Source organism: Tiliqua scincoides, chromosome 5 (genome assembly GCF_035046505.1).
Source record: "Tiliqua scincoides isolate rTilSci1 chromosome 5, rTilSci1.hap2, whole genome shotgun sequence".
Lineage (NCBI taxonomy): Eukaryota > Metazoa > Chordata > Lepidosauria > Squamata > Scincidae > Tiliqua > Tiliqua scincoides.
The window spans coordinates 55102501-55120722 of record NC_089825.1 but is presented as its reverse complement, the minus strand read 5'-3'; the positions used below and the strand labels follow the sequence as shown (position 1 = coordinate 55120722).

Sequence of the window (18222 nt, the reverse complement as noted above, 5' to 3'; positions counted from 1 at the left end):
TTTGGGCACAGCAACTGATCAATTGGGGCATTAATCAGTGACCACCAGGGCAGCTGTCTAATTAGAGACTCCATCTAGACTCTGAGCTCTTTTCTTTCTTTTTTTAATTTATTATTTTATAATGTCATTTTTTTTAGTTCATTTGGCCTCTTAACTTCCCAAACTATTTTTATTCTGTAAGGCTGTGAGCCCTTTGGAGACAGGACAGCTAACATTAAGAAAAAAAAATACTGTAAGCCACTCAGAGACCATGGGATAGAGCAGCATATAAACAGAAAATCTTAATCATAATAACTGTTATTGCATTATCGTTTTTAAATTATGTTGTCAGCCAACTTGGGCACCTCCTGATGAAGAGGGGAAAAGCAGATATACATATTTTAAACAAACAAGTGAACTACGGACTCAACTAAGTTTAATTAGTTATGATGAAGGAAGTTGTAACTAAACCCCTTAGAAATCAGTCATGAATTAGTCATGACCACTTTTCTTATTTAAGACTTCAGACACAGCCCAAAGTTACAAATTCTGTATATCTAAACATGCTGTTTAAATTCAGATCTAAATTCATTCCAGACTTATCAATCCTCCCTTTCCTCCCTTCCTCCTGATGTACTGGTTCATTAAAGGACAGGCAAATAATTCAAAGCTCTGTTGAATCCAATTGTATTATAACTCTGGGTGGAATCATTTTTAGATTTCCTGGCATGGAAAAAGTCCATTCACTGCCAGCTTTGGGTTCACTCTGACCACAGAATTCCAGCATGTGAAGCCAGGCAAATTTATGTGGGTGGGACTGAATGCATTAGGGATTCCACCCAATGAAAGGAGGAAAAAATTATTTTTAATTGAACAAGAAGGAAGGAATAGGGGAGCACAGTTTCCTGTAATAAAGAAAAGATTCCTATCTTAGACACACTAGGAGTAGGGCAGACTTCTGTTTTATGTTCTAACTAAGATAGAACATTTTCAGCATTTAATCCTACACATGGTTAGAAAGATAATTAGCTGGTTAAACACACTGTGCCTGTGAAACCGGCATTTGTTTTGCTGCCATTCCTATATCACCATTCTCAATTATATCAGGGCTATTCTACACATTATACTATCTGCTTCCCGCCTGCTGCCTCACAAAAAGTTTCCACCCTGTGCGGCAACCTCTGGTTACACAAGGCTTTTCTCTATTGTGTGGAGAGTTTCCTCACTGCTCTCAGACCAGATATGTTGTATTGGTGAGGAAACGCTACACAAGATAAGAAAAAGTCATGTGATAATTGGTGCTTGACACTTTATACAGAAGAGATCAACTAGGATGCAGACCAGTCCACAGTTTCCACCTCATCTATGCAGGACACTCTTCTGTAGTGCAAGATACTTGGGCACTTACATTACGTGACAAATACTCAAATAAACTTGCCCTGGGTCTCAGCTCCTGCCTCCCACTGTCTGACGTGGTGGCAGCATGCGAGGACCCATTTAATTCTCCTCCTCAGCATGCCGTATTTAAAAAGGAAGAGAAGAATTAAGCAAATAAAAAATGTGGAGGACAGGAAAGAAGAGTGGTGGGTTAGACTGTTTCCTGGGAGACATTCTAGGGCTATCATGTGCCTCTGCTCCACTTCGTCTTTTGCTACATTTCTCCTGTCTTTTTCAAATATTGTTAGTACAGGAAAAGGAGTGCTAACAAAGAGAAATGAGAACACAAGTGAGGAAAGAGACAGCCTCCATTTCTCACAAGTCTGCCACCTAACACAACCTTATTCATGGATGGGCTGGTACTGGGTTTGTGAAGGAACTAACTGTATCCCAATCCACAGGTTTCATGAATATGAATGGGCACAAGCTCTCCTCTGACATTCCAAATCCACTCTCCTTACATTCAGTGTTTGTGGTTATAGGCGAATACTGAGCCTGAGGGGAGCAGGGCTACGATGACGCAATCCTCAGGGCCCTCCACATGTTCTTATACACAGATATGAAACATCTGAAGAGGACTACAAACAGCTTGCCAAGTATAAAATCCCCCAAGATGAATTCATTTTACTTCAGCATACAATATCGAAGACACATCAATGAAAAAATCTGCCTGGCAACAGAGGCCAGATTCCCTAGCTAATGCTTACACCAGTGACCTGTTGCAAGGGCATGATCTAGTTAAGAGCCATTTGCTCAGGCCAATTAGAAGCAGCTATTTTTAAGTGCATGGTTTTTGAAGTACAGATGATAGACTACACTTCTGTACGTATAGTAAGTGAACACTCAGCAACATGTACAGCACAGTTAGTTTCAGTGATCTGCCTGAGATTAGTGAAACAGTGTACTTCACTAACAGTGGAGTCAGGGGTGAGTTTAAAAACCCAATGACTGACAGATTATTTGAAAATATATTGGAAAAGTAAATTTTGGAAGGGTTCTGTTCTTTGACATCCATGTGTTCCACAGCAATGTCCCAAATGGCTGCTTAGAAGTGAGTCTGTGAATCTTCTTCCTGAAGCACTTTCACCAGCTGGGGCAGGAATGGTACTAGCAGAAAACTGAGAGCAATGTTGAGACAATAGACCATATTTATGGAACCTGTGACCTTTCACTTGGAAGAGAGCCCCTACATAATTAATTAATTATTAATAATTAATAATAATTAATAATAATTAATTATTATTAATAATAATTAATAATAATAATTAAAAATAATTAATATAAATAATAATAATAATACAGGTATTTATATACCGCCTTTCTAGGTCCTTAGATTTCTCCTCAGACTTTATTCAAGGCGGTTTACATAGGCAGGCTAATTTAAATCCCCGTAGGGATTTTTACAATTCAAAGAAGGCTCTATCTTTCAAGAGCTACAACAATTCAGATGTTTCGTTCTGATCTGGTCTCCATCCTGGCCTCCATCCTCCCACGCTCAGAGCAGATGGAATAACTCGGCTCAGCTTGTCAGCTGCTTCAAGGTCGCACGGTGCCGGTGGCCTCGAACAGGCAACCTTCGGATATTATCTTCAGACAAACGGAGGCTCAGCCCTCTAGACCAGACCTCCTGCCTACATGTGCCATGCTGCAAGGACTACCATAAAAGAAACAGCACCACTTTTACTGTGGTAAAAGAACCACATTAATGAATGCTTAAATAATAAAGATTGGGTCTCAATAATACATCCAGGACTAATACCTAGTTAAAAAAAATAGTCATATAGATGACATTGGCCCAATTCAGACAGTCTGAGAACAAGCTTGTAAACAAGTTGTATGCCTATATGCTGCCTCTTCCCTGCTTCCTTTGTGTGCCCAGCTGAATTCAAAGTTTCTTGGTTTATTAAATCACAGCTTCTTGTGCCATCCAAACTGGCAAACTGTGGTTTAAACCCTGGTTTGTAGGGACTGCTTAAACCACAGTTTGGATATTGAAGAAAACTGCCTCTTATCAAACTAGGAAAATTTGAATTCATCAGCGTTCATGAGAACAGCAGTGGGAGGGTGGAAAGAGCACACAGGCTGTTTGCAATCCAACAAACTGTGGTTTATTGGGTCATCTCAACTGAGCCAGAAGGTCACAACTCACTGGCAAATCAATGTCATATGCACTGAATTTTCATTAATATAATAAATGCCACACTATGGAGAAATCAAGCCTTGGAGGAAAAAAGCCCTGATGCACTTAATGATTAATTATGTGCTGAGAAGATAATTGTTGGGTTTTATTTTTAAAAATGTGTTCTGGTTCTCCAGTATATCTTTTATCAACACACACACAAGGCATGTCCTTGCAACAGTAAAAAAAAGACCATATAGAGAAAACAGGTGAATACGTTACCTCTCTACGTATCATTGGAAATACCTATAGTTTTTGAAACTTTAAAAGCATTTCTGATATTTTATGCAACCATGAGGAACAGTGACAGAACCTTTGTGTCCGGGACAACTGTGTCCAGGTCAAATGCATCCCGGTATTGGACATCTGCATCTGTTCTTTTTGTGTCCTCGACATTTATGTCCCAATATACATAAATATTTATATTAGATGTACTTTTTATTTTTAAAATTCAAAGGTAGGATTAGGGTTAGGATAAGAAGCTTAGGATATATAACAAGGAGTTTGTTCCCCAGTTATAGATTGTTTGTTGCCCAATTATAGTTGGATGCAAATGATCAGGATGCCAAAAACAACAACAAATAACCAGACATGAGTGTCCAGGGATGCCAATAACAGGGTGCATTTGACCAGGACACTTGTCCACAACTCAAATACCTAGTAATAGAATAGACACACTTTTTCAACATGTCGGGGCAGGTTTTCCAGTTTGGGACAGAAGACAAAGCAGTACATAAGCCTTTGGACTATATATTACCCAACAATGCAGGCCTGCAAACTTTCTAAATCTGACCTCACCTAGCATGATAAAACTTGGGTTATAGTTCATAGTAGGAAACCACTCCACTCCCCCTTCAAAAATTCATGTTGTTTACATGAAGATCAGTCAGTATCCAACCTGGTTTCTCTGAGCCATCTTCTCTCCCTTTTTCCATCGGAGTACAGGCTTCAGTGCAGGAAATTCTTTTTCTTCCTTTGCTATTATATGTTCCCCAAGGCTATACGTAGCTTCAAATACAATTGGCGATATCACATCTTTAACTCTTCTCTAGAATATTAAATGAGAGAAAAAATAAATGAATAAATCAAAGTGTGGGCTGAGCTCTCTTTAGAAGGTCCAAGCAGCAGAGACATGTCTAAAGCCCTTCTTCCCTTCCTCTCCCCCCACTCTCGATGTGTAATTATATACATATCTATCCCATCTTTCCAGCCCACATAAGACTGCTCATGTCAGCTCACAATTTAACAGTACAGTAAACCAATTCAAAACGAACAACTATCAAACTACTGACAAAGCACTAAAACGATGACAGTTCACATAAATAAAATAGCAAAGCAGAACAGCAATTAAACTAAAACTGCTTTTCAACCAGGAGTTCACAAAGTAGTTTATAAAGCAAAGAATAGAAACATAACAAATGACTCTCTGGCCCAAAGGGTCTCACAACCAAGAAGGAAACACAAGAGAAAGACCAGCAATAGCCACTGGTAGGGATGCTATGGGGGAATGCATAGGGATAGTTGTTCTCCCTCTGCTACATACAAGAGAGTCATCACTTTAGAAAGTGCCTCTCAGCCCAGTTAGCAAGTATAAATGACACAGACTCCAGAGTATAGGGCAATGCTATACACACTTTACTTTCTGAAGTCCTTGAACGTAAGCAAATAATTTCTTAAGGACACATCTCAGAAGCTAAGCAGGGTCAGGCCTGGTTAGTACTTGGATGGGAGACTGCCTGGGAATACCAGGTGCTGTAGGCTTATACCATAGTCTTTCAAGACTGAAGGTTGCCAAGTATGTGGAAGAATGCCTCTAATTCTGCCTTCCTGTCTCCTGTGGGCTTCTCAGGGCACCTGATTAGTCACTGTGTGCTGGATGCTGATGCTAGACCTTTGGTCTGACCCAGCAGGGCTCTTCTTATATCCTTATAGAAGGCTTTTCTTGCATTGCATATAATTCTCAGCTGTTGACTACCAGTCTTCCCCCTCTCAGTGGCTAGCAGCAGTTGTGGAGAGCGCGTTTCAGTTGAGGAAAGAGTGTGAGGGAAACAGCCCCTTTCCCTCCATCATTTTGCCTCAATCTAAATGGAAACCTCTCTTTTGTTTTTTCACTGAGGGAGAGCGACACAGAGAGATCCAATCCCATTTCTGTCTAGTTTGGCCGTCACAGACTTTTGAATAAATCCCATTTTCTTTCTTCTGTAAAAAACAGGGGCTCAGTGTGACAGGGTCTGAGAGTACCAGGCCTAAATAAAGCATTCCAAAAGTGTAAGAAGTGGATCAGCATGCCAAGAGCTTATTAAATGAAAGATGACATTTGGAAGAATAGCTGGCAGCTACTAGGCAACCTGTTATGTGCCTTGCCTGCAGTTAATGCATTATACTAGCATTTGCTAGGGGAACAAAGAATAACATGCAATTAACAAGCAATTAAGCCTGCCCTTTGTATCAGCCAAATTCCAGTTCTCTTTATTGTCTGCCACTGACTGAAAAATCAGAATGACATATTAGTAAAATAAATAAAGATGTTTATTTGGATGGACTTGAAGTCACACCCGCCACACAAGTATACGCTGCTTATACAAGATAATAATGGCTAATTGTTTACAATAGATTTACAATACAATTCCAAACTGTAAGCTGGGGTTTACCATTGTGCCATACGGAATAACTTACAGCCCAACCCTGAGCTGCCCGGCGCATGAAGCTGCAGCATTGCCGAAAATGGCTGCCACTGCATTCAGCGTGCTTCAGGCAGCACCACCTCCTCCTTGGGAGAAGGAGGCTTTCATCCCCTTCCCCCAGGTAAACCGAGTTGACCCACAATGGGGTTACTCAATTCTATGGGGACCCGAAGATCAGCATAGAATGAAGAGCCTCTGTGTCAGGCACCCAGCCAGGTCCCGCCTTCCTCCCGCCCTACTCCCTCCCCCTGGCATGCCTCCTCCCCACCCTCTCCCCACCCTAGCGCTGGGCTAGCACTAGCGGTGAGCCAGCGCTCCCTGCATAGGATTGGGCCCTTATTAAGTAAATGCACTCCTGACCTCAAAGAACTTACTCTGAGAAATAGCTACATCTCTGCCTGATCAATTGCTCTTGTTTTCTCCTCTTCAACTCAGCCATCACTGGGGGCTGGTAATCCTGCCATGTTTCTTCAGTGGGTGCACGTAGGTCATTCCAATCCTTGATGCAGAGAGGTGACAGGGTTACGCCATCTCCCAAAGAGGCGGATTGAAAGAAGACAAGACCAGAGCAATGGATCACACCAGGGAGGATGCATGCTGACTCTACATGTGTGTCTACTCTAGACCAGTATTTCTCTGGGCCTTGCCTCCTCTCAGTTATAGCACCATCAGGACAGTATCTCAAGCAGCCACACATGACACAGACTCTGTAGCAGTGTCTCGTTTCTTACACGCTGATGGTAAATATTTTAAAGTAGAAGAGAGAATCAGCCCCAGAAGCAAATCTAGGGTGTGGCAAGTGGCAACACCTGACTTGGGCACTACTAGAAGGGGGACACAACTACAGCAGCTTCCCAGCTGAGTTTCATCTTCTGCCCAGCTGCAGCAGACCTCCAGGTGCTGTGCTTAGAGGTCTGCCATGGCTCAACAGAAGATGAAAGTCAGCCAAGAAGCTGCTGTAAAGGAGAGAGGGAAGTGATGTCAAAGTGTCATGTGACATCATGCAATGCTGTGATATCACTGCCCCAGGTGCCACTGCCCCAGATACACCTCTGAGCAGTTCTATTATTTTAACTCTGAAAAAAACTGTGGGTCAGTAGTTAGAAGTTTGAAAAACAGTGCCATGGATTATGAAAGACTGCTTAAAACAGTCTTGCTACTATATAGGAAACAAGCAAACAAAAAATCAGTCATCAACCAATCTACTGAAGAATACACTGTACTTCTCCAGAGTTTCTTAATGACTTCCAAAAAGCCAACAGATCCATCATCCAGGCCCTCACCCTTTTAAATCAGTGGAAAAATCCCTAGGAATTCCAGCAACTTTTAGAATGTGCTTTTGCATAGAGTGTCTTTCTGCTTAACTTTGGCTTTGATGAAAACTGTGGCAAACAGAAGTCAGATTAATCACATGTGTGGACATTCCCCTCCAAGGAGGGCCCTGGAGAGAAATAGAGCCACTTGTCTTTAATTAAAGCTTTTAAGTACAAATCCTACCCACTCATTCACTCTGCCACATGTTCTACTCTTTCAATTGATCTTTTTGCGGATAACAGACAAAAACAACTTTCCAGAGAGTGTGCAGATTCAATAACACAATATGCAGGCGGTTCTCTCATTAGCTAATGTAATTAAAATAGCACTTAGTTCCAAAGGGGAATATAACCAATCCTGGGACCAATCTCTTTTAGGTGGTTTATTTCCGCTGAACTGCTGACTCCCAGGTTCTTTGATCCAAAGTTGATGATATACTCCATAAATTGTCATTAAAACCCAAGAGCTTCTCCACATGTCATGTTTTACCATTTTCCTGAAAAGAACCAACTGCAATTGCAAGATTGCAATTGCAAGATGCAACTGTTGCCTCTTGACTGCTACAATAGCACAATTCAAAAAAGAAAGGGTTTTTTGTGTGCTCATTCATCTTGATCAGGGGTGTCCAAACATTTTAGCAGGAGGGCCACATCATCTCTCTGACACTGCGTTGGGGGCTGGGGGGGGGAAGAATTAATTTACATTTAAAATTTGAATACATTTACATAAATGAATATATTTGAGATGAATAATTTGAATACATTTACATAAATGAATATATTTGAGATGAATAATTTGAATACATTTAAATAAATGAATATATTTGAGATGGAACTTATATGAATGAATGAAGGTCTTGCAGTAGCTCAAAGCCTATAAAAGATCTTGCACAAAGCAAGGCCAGCCTTTTCTTTGCTGTCACTGCTGGATCACAGATGTGAAAGAGCAAGTAGTGAGGCAAGCTCCCTGTCACAACTCTTCCAAGCTGACACTCCAGCTTCAGAGAAAGAGGTAACGTGGAGCAGGGAGATTCACAGGTGCCAGGATGAGCAGCTGGATCATTGATTTTATTTGAATGAATATGGACTTGGATGAGAAGAGCCTTTCCTCATTCCTGCCACTGTACTGCAGAGGGCCTGTAGGGTGAGCAGGATTCTATGGCTGGATTTGGATAGCCTGACTTTGAACAATTTAGGCCTTTCCAGCACTGGCATAGCTGTGCCAGTGGGGCATGTGCTGCACCCTGCAGTTGGGGGGCAGCTATGGAAGCCTCCTCAAAGCAAGGGAATGTTTGTTCCCTTACCTCAGAGCTGGAAAGTGGGTGAGGATTGCGCCCTTAGTGTTTGAAGTTAGTCACTAGCACCTCTGATGGTGCCCAGAAATAAATCAGAGTTAGTCTAGGCAGGTATAAAGTGTAGTAACAGGTGCTACAAAACTAGCTCTTGCTAACAATCTGGTCACAGCAATGTGAACCAGCTTCTGCACCAGCCCTGCCCTCCTGCTTCGGTGTCCCTTTTTTCTGGCACTTTTCTGCCCCCTTCACTTCTCTTTCATTGCTGGCATTGTTTTCTTTGCCTCTTCCTGCCTTTTGCCCTTAACAAACTCCTCCTTTCTCTGTGCTCTTCATGACAGCCATTTGCCAGTTGCCTCTTGGCTTTCTCCTCAGGCAGCCATTTTAGTCCTGGGTGAGCTCACTCCCTCTGAGACTTTTTATTTCAAGCTGAGCTTCTGGCTCTTTTCTCCTCCAGCTTGGTGAGGGCCCTGATCACAGGCTGTGTAGACTTATTAGGAACTTTCCCATTCATTGTGCTTGTTTCTGCCTGCCCTGCTTCCCTCCCTCTTTTTGCAGCACAAGCATTCATAGTTACAGAGACACAAGTTGACCTCCCACTGCTTACCCTTCATATGTGAATTTATTGGCATACAATTATAGAGTAATATTAAATTGCAAAAGTTGGCATATGTATAAAAGGGGGAATTTAGTATTTACTGTTAGGTTGTTCTACATAGTGAACAAATGTGTGGATTCTTAAAGCTTATATGTTAGTGTATGTCAGTATGAGGGAGGCATGCATATGCTGCTTGTGCTGCCCCACTTGCTTCCTCTCCCCACCCAGCTTGTCTAACTGCAGGGGCCAGGGAGTGATCAGTGAATAAAGGCTTCCTGGTTAGATGATAAGATATCAAGGGAATAAGGGGACGGGTTAAGGAGGCTGCCTGTCTCTGCAAGAGGATAAACAGGCCTGCTTGGAACTGCTCATTGGAGTGAGGCCACCTCTTAACTTTTGCAAGGTAAAGCAAATCAAAATCAGGAAAATCAGATCATGAGGGTTGCACAACCCCTTTCAGACCCTCTTTGTATGTTATTTCTTGCTTCTTATTTATGGGGAGAGCCCTGCCTGGGAAGAAAAATTAGGATATATTTGAATATTGGAGCCAGAGAGCCTGAGGGGTGGTTGGCTATGAGGATGGGCTGGATCTTGAAGATCCAGGTTCAGCCCCTGCTTGGCCACGATACTTTCTGGGTGACTTTGGCAAGTCATTATCCCTTCATTTAACCTAATTCACAGTGTTACTGTAGGGGACAAGGGAGAGAGAGAACTATGTACATTTCCCTGAGCTCTTTCAAGTAAAGGTGGTATAGCATCTGATAAATAAATAAGGGCCAGGTCCTGTCTGGTTTTCCAGCGCTGATGCAGCCATGCCAATAAGACACCCACTGCATCCTGCAGTGGGCATGCAGTCATGGAGGCCTCCTCCAGATAGGGGAACATTTGTTCCCTTTCTTCAGGGCTGCATTGCAACAGCAATGGTGCTGGAGAGTTGGATAGGACTGGGACCTAAGTGGTCCCTGGGAAGGCATTGATATGAGGGTGGTTTGTTTGCCACTCCTTGGGCCCAGAATAGTGTCAGTGCTATCATAGGCTGCATATGTCTTTATACAGCACTCTAAAATGTTTTTTAAACTCAGTCACTGAACTCCTAGATTAGAACCCTTATCAGAAGTGCTGAAGGTTACTCCTTAATCATCAATGAAGATTCTTTACACACATTATTGGGGACATGCCATTTAATTTACAGTGTTTTTTAATTTAATAATAATAATATTAATAGCAGCTTAATTACTGCACACCATGCTTGCTTGACATTACCATTACACGGAGGATCAGGTCTCATAGTCTCCTTTATTTGGTCCTCCTTACTATGGCAAAACATACATTCCTGAGCAGCAAGATTATATATGTATAGGGGACTGATCGGTCACATTCTCTGTATTTTGCATCAGAATGCTCCCATTCCTTCACTATTTGCCCATAAGTTTAGGTCACTCTTAGCTCTGGTCACTCATGTTCAAATTGCATTTATGTGGTTAATTCATCCCCATCTTATATGGGCTATGCCAGCAAGTAGATTAGGCCTTCATGGGCCCATAATTGCTGGGCAGTAGCTGATGACAGTTCAGCACCCTATCTGAGGCTATATTTGGCACATAGTTCCCTGGCAATAGCTGGCAAACATTTGGCATCCTATATAGGAGTTCCTTTGTAGGTTAAATATTACTTTATTGACCCATGTTTTCATTGCAGTAGACAGCAAGTATTCAGCACAGTATATGGGACCACATTAACAAGTAGAATAAGCCTTTACTGGCCCATAGTTGCCTGGCAGTAGCCAGCGAGCATTTAGAACCCTATCTGGGGCTGTATATTGCAGGTGCATTTATTTGCCCATGTTTGTCTGGCAGAAGCTGGTGAACATTCGGCACCCTATCTGGGGCTACATTTACAAGGGAAGTAGTTCCTTTAGTGGCTCATGGTTGCCTGGCAGTAGCTCATGGGCATTCGGCACCCTATATGGGTCTACATTTGTAAATGAAGAAGGCCTTTATTGGTCCATGGTTGCATGGCAGTAGCCAGCAAGCTTTCAGCACCCTATATAGGACTATGTTTGCAAGTGAAGTAGGCTTTACTGGTCCATAGTTGTCTGGCAATAGCCAGCAAGTATATATATCCCTATATGGGATTACATTTGTGAGTGAAGTAGGCATTTACTAGCATATAGTTGCCTGGCAGTAGCTGGCGAGCATTCAGCACCCTATATGGGGCTAACTTTGCAAGTGAAAATGGTATTTATTGGCCAATGTTTGCTAGGCAGTAGCTGGGGGCATTCAGTACACTGTATGGGACAAAATTTGCAAGTAAAATAGGTCTTCATTGGTCCATGTTTGCCTGGTGGTAGCCAGAGAGTTTCATTCCCCTATATGGAGCTACACTTACAAGTGATGTCCTTTAGTTGTCAATGGTTGCCAGGAAGTAGCTGGCGGGCATTTAGCACTCTTTATAGGAATAGGTTTTTGTGAGTGAAAGAGAACTTCATTGGCCCATGGTTACCTGGCAGTGGCTGGCAGGCATTCAGCACTCTGTATGGGGTTACATTTGCAAGTGAAGTAGGCCTTCATTGACCAGTGTTTGCCTTGCAGTGGCTGGTTGGTATTCAGCACCCTATATGGGTGGGCTGCATTCATTCAGAGTTGGGGCAGCATCTGTTGCAGCAGTATTTGGTCTTTCACCAGTGGATATTCAACGCATCGGCCAGTGGAGGTTGGTCACTTATAAGTCTACCTAAGTAAGTACTAGGCCAATAGGCTATGTGCTGGCCTGGCCTGTGGATGAATGGTACTTGGTGTGATAGGTGCCACTAAGTGAGTGTTTGGGTGCCCAGTGTGATGGGTGTCCCATGATGGGTAAGTGCAAGGTCAATAGGCTAATATTGGCCTGGCCTGTGTGGATGAATGGTACCTGATGTGATAGGTGCCACTGAGTATTTGGGTGCCCAGTGTGATGGGTGTCCCATGTAGGGTAAGTACAAGGCCAGTAGTCTAGTGTTGGCCTGGACTGTGTGGATGAACGGTACCTGGTGTGATAGGTACCACTGAGTGTTTGGGTGCCCGGTGTGATGGGTGTCCCATGTGGGGGCCATGGCTGCAGCCTGGTCAGGGGCTGGTGTGATAGGTCCTAGTTCTTTTGCCCAATGTGATGGACACTTAAGGTTGTACTGTTACAGGTCTTAGGTTACAGATTCAGGTTACTTACACTCCTTTCTGTATTTTCAGGTCACTGCTGATCGTTCCCCGCCTGCGTCCTCATCATTGGACATTCCATTGTGTTTTGGGCGAGGAATAGGGCAGCGGCCTCAGAATTTGGCACCCAGCTCGACTTGGGCAACATGGCAGAGATGTAGTAGGCTGTCAAGAGATGTATGCTCTTGGGCCAGCTACTCCCTTTGCTGTGTGAGCTTTCTGGATTCCAGAACGCCCCCTCAGGTACTGTTAATACACTTTGGCGAGAATGACTGTGCCAGAGGACCTCGTTGTCTTTAAGGCTACTGGTCTGTAGGGATCTTGCTCTGACTCACAGCTGGCTACCGGGAATTGTCATAATCTGGTCAGACATGCTCCCCAGAAGGGTCTGGCTTGGGACTGTCAACCCTCTTGTAGGTGACATCTCCAGGCACAAGATCAATGCATACCTGAGGTGGGTTATGTCCAGATAAGGTGGAACCACCATCTTCCACCCTGAGATCATGTTCTCACAGAGTACATCTATCTATGACTGGGGCCAATATTTTTCTGTTTCACCTGCAGCAGGGTCTGCGGAGCCTGTTGAGTTTTTTCCATGGGGCGGTGGGGGTTAAGCGCTAGGCTAACCCTCCTGTGTGGCAGGTGGCCTGCTGGCTAGGTAGCCAGGAGTGGGGGCCAGCATACATGCTGAGGTTAGCAAGGCCAAGGGGTACGCCAGAACTGTTCTGATATCACTTGTCTGGGTTGATGAGGCTGGCGAGCCCCTTGGCTGGTTCGAGCAAAGGCTTACACAAGGTTTTCCAGTGTGCGTCTGTGCCAGTCGGCTGCCTCGACCCTTTGGGGTTGGCCGTGATAGGATAATTCAGTCTTCGATTGAATGACACCTTGAGCCAGGATGTGATGCCCTATTGGGGTCAGGGGGAAGTAGATGGCCAGCGCCATTTCCCCCAAGCTATTAGATGCCAGCACACTGGGGGACTTTAGATAAATTTTTCCCTGGTGCAGGTTTGTTTATTAATAAAGTTTAAATCATTCCAAGCCTGTGTCTCGTGTGCTTCTTTGGGGGTGCCAGTGTAAATGAATATATTTGAGATGGAACTTATATGAATGAATGAAGGTCTTGCAGTAGCTCAAGGCCTATAAAAGACTTTGCACAAAGCAAGGCCAGCATTTCTTTGCTGTCACTGCTGGATCACAGATGTGAAAGAGCAAGTAGTGGAGGGAGTCCTCATCCCAGAGCTCAGGTGATAGTCAAACAGTCGTCCTCACAGTGAGAACAGTTGCTTCGGGCCAGCACGGGCTCCAGTAGGTCTCCATCTGAGGGCCAGAGGCTCATTGGAGACTGGGACCTCCCCGCGGGATGTATTGGGAGCCCCCAAGGGCCGCAAGTGGCCCCCGGGTCGGGGTTTGGGCACCCCTGATCTTGATGGAACTTGGGTAGACTTACTTTTAAGTTAGACTGAACATAAGAGCTACTGCAAACGTTAGTGCCGCCTTCCTCATAAAACTTCCTTCTTTAAAACAGAATCGTGTTTGCATGCGTGCATGTGCTCTGTTAACATAACCTGTAGTCTATTTTTATCTACATAATTATTACATTCCTGGCCAGCATTAGACCTCCTGACACCTGAGGTGACACACCAAATACTGCCTTGATGTGACAGCCTCCCCCTCTCCATTGCTGTAGCTCAGCAGCTCTCATTGCCACCACATTCCTCTTTGTCCCCCTTTTCCTTTTCCAATCAAGGGAGTGTTCAATTGCTCCACTCTGCATAGGATTGGGCAGTGATTAACCTACAGAGAGTAACATCCCATGGTCACCAGCAAGCTTCATGTCTAAGTTGGGACTTGAGTCCTGGGTTTCCGGTTCAAATCTAACACATTGTCTGCTACACTAATTTAAAAGAGGGAAATTGAATATACTAGATTGGCTATGTTAGGGGAAAAAAACTGATAAGAGACTTGGATCCAAAGGAAGGTGAAAGTAACATAGAGCTGTTCTGTAATTCTTGTGCAACTGCTAGCAGAAGACATTTAGCAGCGCAGAGTCAACATGTATCTGGAGTTGCAATACAGTATGAGACACATGGTGAATAAAGAAGATAGGCTGTACCACATAGACCCTAGTGCACTGCTAAAACTCTTTTTAAAAGAGTTTGCGTAAGCAGAGGAACTCCTCTGGATTTGTTGTCACTTCTCTTACACAATGCTTTTCTGCTAAGAAACAGCGTTCTATGAAGAAGAGACTTTCTGTTAGAGAAAAGTCACCTTTGGATTCAAGCCAATGTTATCATATCACTTTAAAATGCATTATATACTACTTTAAGTGGCTTCCAGAGAGATCCTCATGGGACTATTTGGTTCAATCATTTTTTATTGCAGATTAGTTTAGAAGCATCTTTATGGGTCTTTTCCTAAGCTTTCTCTACACTCTAAGACATTTCTCTAAGACATTTTGTTATTGTTTAAATATATTGTCAAATTTTTTTTTAAAGGATATATGTTATGTACCTGGGCATTGTACCCTTGTACAGAGAATCTGTTCCTAAGCGCACAGCACTTCCCAGCACTGACATAAGGGCAATGCAGCTCTGAGGTAAGGGAACAAACATTCCCTTACTTTGAGGAGGCCTCCATGAGTGCCACCCAACTGCAGGATGCAGCACATGTCCCATTGGCACCACTATGCCAGTGCTGGAAAACATTGACATAAGGGGTTAGGATTGCGCCCAAAATAACAAACATAGATCAAATTGCTTTTTTTCCTAAATTGTCTTAATTTTCCTGATTTTAATTAATTGCAAGAAGAGGGAGGTGGCATTACTAAAGTAGGAAAGGACCAATAGTGGTTAGAACAGACTGGGACAAATGTTTGACTAAAACAACATGTCTTAAGCATCTTCGGCTGTATTGGCTTCCCAATACATTATGGAATTCATTAATTCAGTGAACAAAAAAAAGACACATTCAGTATTTTAATTTTACTTTCAGATGACTGCCATAATATAATTAAGAGGCTGTATCAATCCCTGTGCCTAATCTTCACTTATGATTCCCAGAAGAAAACAGTCCTGACTGAGACGTCAAATAATTCTATTCTTAATTGTCAGCTACAGGCCACGGTATAAATACAGGTTATGATAGCATAACTGACCACACTTCAGGGTGCCTGCAAGAAGAGCATGGCGTGCCCATTATTTTGAGGTGCATCACATTCTCCCAAGGCAAACATTTGCAGACCAAACGTAGCCTTTACTGCATTCCTCAAAATACATAAAATTGCATAAATGGGTAATTAGCAGGGTCATTTTACTGAAGCTAGAAAGCAATGAAAGTTTTGATTTATCAACTTCTAAAATCCCCAAAGTATTCCCAACAAAATTCTAAGGGCAATTTCCTTTGCAATAAAAATAATCCCTTTGAACTATCATACGGCTTGCAAATTTGCTTGCAATTTGGGATGCCGTTCCCACGGCAATTGTAACGCATGCCGTTACAAAATTCTGTTTTGCATTTGCAGTGAGTATTTGAACCAGAGATGCTTTTCCCTTCCCTTTTTTAGCAGATTTGCAATGGCTCTCACATGTCAGCCACATATGTAAGTGTTTTATATGAATGAACGAATGCTCACCACAGCCTACAAAGAAGACTAGTACTGAGCAGGCTAGATAGCAGCATTTTGCCTTTGTGGAGGTCATTCGTGCCAATGGCATGAATAATTTATCTAGACATTTTTCATGTATTCCAGATTTTACATATTAATGTATTGCATGATAGGTTTTATCTTGAAGGATATTCTGGGTCTTCATCTCTTGTCCCAATAGACACTTCCTTCTCCTCCATCCTAACCCCCTCTCATTCTCTATCTGTGCCCTCAGATGCACACATGCAACATTTAGGTGCTGCCTGTAGGGTATGTAAGCAGATATGGGTTAAGACATTTATGAATATCAGTTTAACAGTAATATCCTAAAACCTGAGAACTGTAGTTTGGGAACTAGGTTACCTCAGAATGCCAGGTGCAAGGATGCAGGCATCTTGTTGTTCTGTGTGCTCCCTGAGACATCTGGTGGGCCACTGTGAGATAAAGGAAGCTGGACTAGAGGGGTCTGCAGGGCTCTTCTTATGTTCTTAAGAATCTCTAATGGAGATTTCCCAGCACATCACCAAGAAGTTTTTTTGGATCCTTTGCAGAAAACTATGACAACTGAAGTGCTACACCACTGAAGCTACATCCCATCCAACTCTCCTGGGAGTAAGCTCCATTGACTATAATGGGACTTACTTCTGAGTACACAAGCATAAGACTGGGCTCTTAAGTATGTAATATTTTCCTTACATTCTCTCTTTCACCTGATCACCATTCCCTGCCATGTCCTTTCCCCTCCTTTTCCCTATTGTTCATTATTCTCTCTCTCTATCTTCTCCTTCTTACACCTTGCATTTTCTCATGCTCTGTCTCTGCCATTTCCCACCCACACACCCCATCACCATCCTACTTCCACTTTCACTCCTGTCTTTCCTCCTGTCATTACCTTTCTCCTGACCTTTTCTTTGCACATAATACCATCCTATTAATAGGGCTGCTGCACCATGAATAATGATGCTCTCATTTAACTGAAGCAATATGAAGCAGTGAGGTGGGACAGAGACATCTGGTCCATCAAGAACATTTGGCCAGGCTTATGAGGCACAGTGTGTTAAATGATGTTAATGTACCAAAATCCTCTCAAAATCCTCCACACCAGCAACTTCTGGTGTGCTAGAGAAGCCAGACATATCAAATCAATTGTTTTAACAAGCTACCCCTTCCAAGATTAATTTCATATGTGGCTTGTAGCCTGAACTGCAGACAGTCTCTCCACATCTGAAATCAGGAAGTAACCACCAAAAGATATTCAGGGGTCAGAATACACACTATAAAAAAGCGAAGTATACTGATAATTTCATAAAATAAAATTTATATTCTGGGCTTATGGCTATGATTGCTATATTAAAAGTCTTAACTAGAATATAAAGATGCCTTTTAAAATAAACTTCCTGCCTCAACTACAGAATAGATTTGCTTGTCGCTCTGATTAATGAATGCATATTCCTTTTTTAAATGTATCGTATCTTAATGGATAAAGTTCTACCCATGGTGATTAAAACAGAAGAATATTTTACCAAGTTGCTCTTTTGCCCTGGTACAGTGGTTTTCAAAAAGTTCCATCTTCCAGAAACTCTTTTGACATTTACTTACCTATTAAGAAACCCCTGCATTTCAGTAATGGAACCCCTGGATGTTGCAGAGCACTCTGGGAACTGTCCTAGACTGTACACCAAGCCTCACTATTACCTGCCTAAGCAGAGAACGCACCCTAGAAAACACTCAGTGTTTCCCTATGGCCACATATTGCAAGGAAAGATCATGGGCAAAATTAGGCAAATATTCCTAGAGGGAAATTTGTCCTCCATTACTAATCTTTTCATTGCTTCCAATGATATGACAAAGTTTCCCAGAACAGACTAAAACCAGAAAATTAGTGCTTTAGCATGTCAGCAAACAA

At 42.7% G+C, this 18222-nt stretch overlaps 1 protein-coding gene across 1 annotated transcript in view; it reads right to left on the bottom strand.

Annotated features, from left to right (window-relative positions):
* ITGA9 (integrin subunit alpha 9) overlaps positions 1–18222 on the bottom strand; it is a 276091-nt gene that overhangs the window by 114892 nt on the left and 142977 nt on the right. The window contains exon 16 of the mRNA XM_066627787.1: positions 4494–4643. Within this exon, the coding sequence (XP_066483884.1) occupies positions 4494–4643 (150 nt within the window). The remainder of the gene's footprint in view (positions 1–4493; positions 4644–18222) is intronic.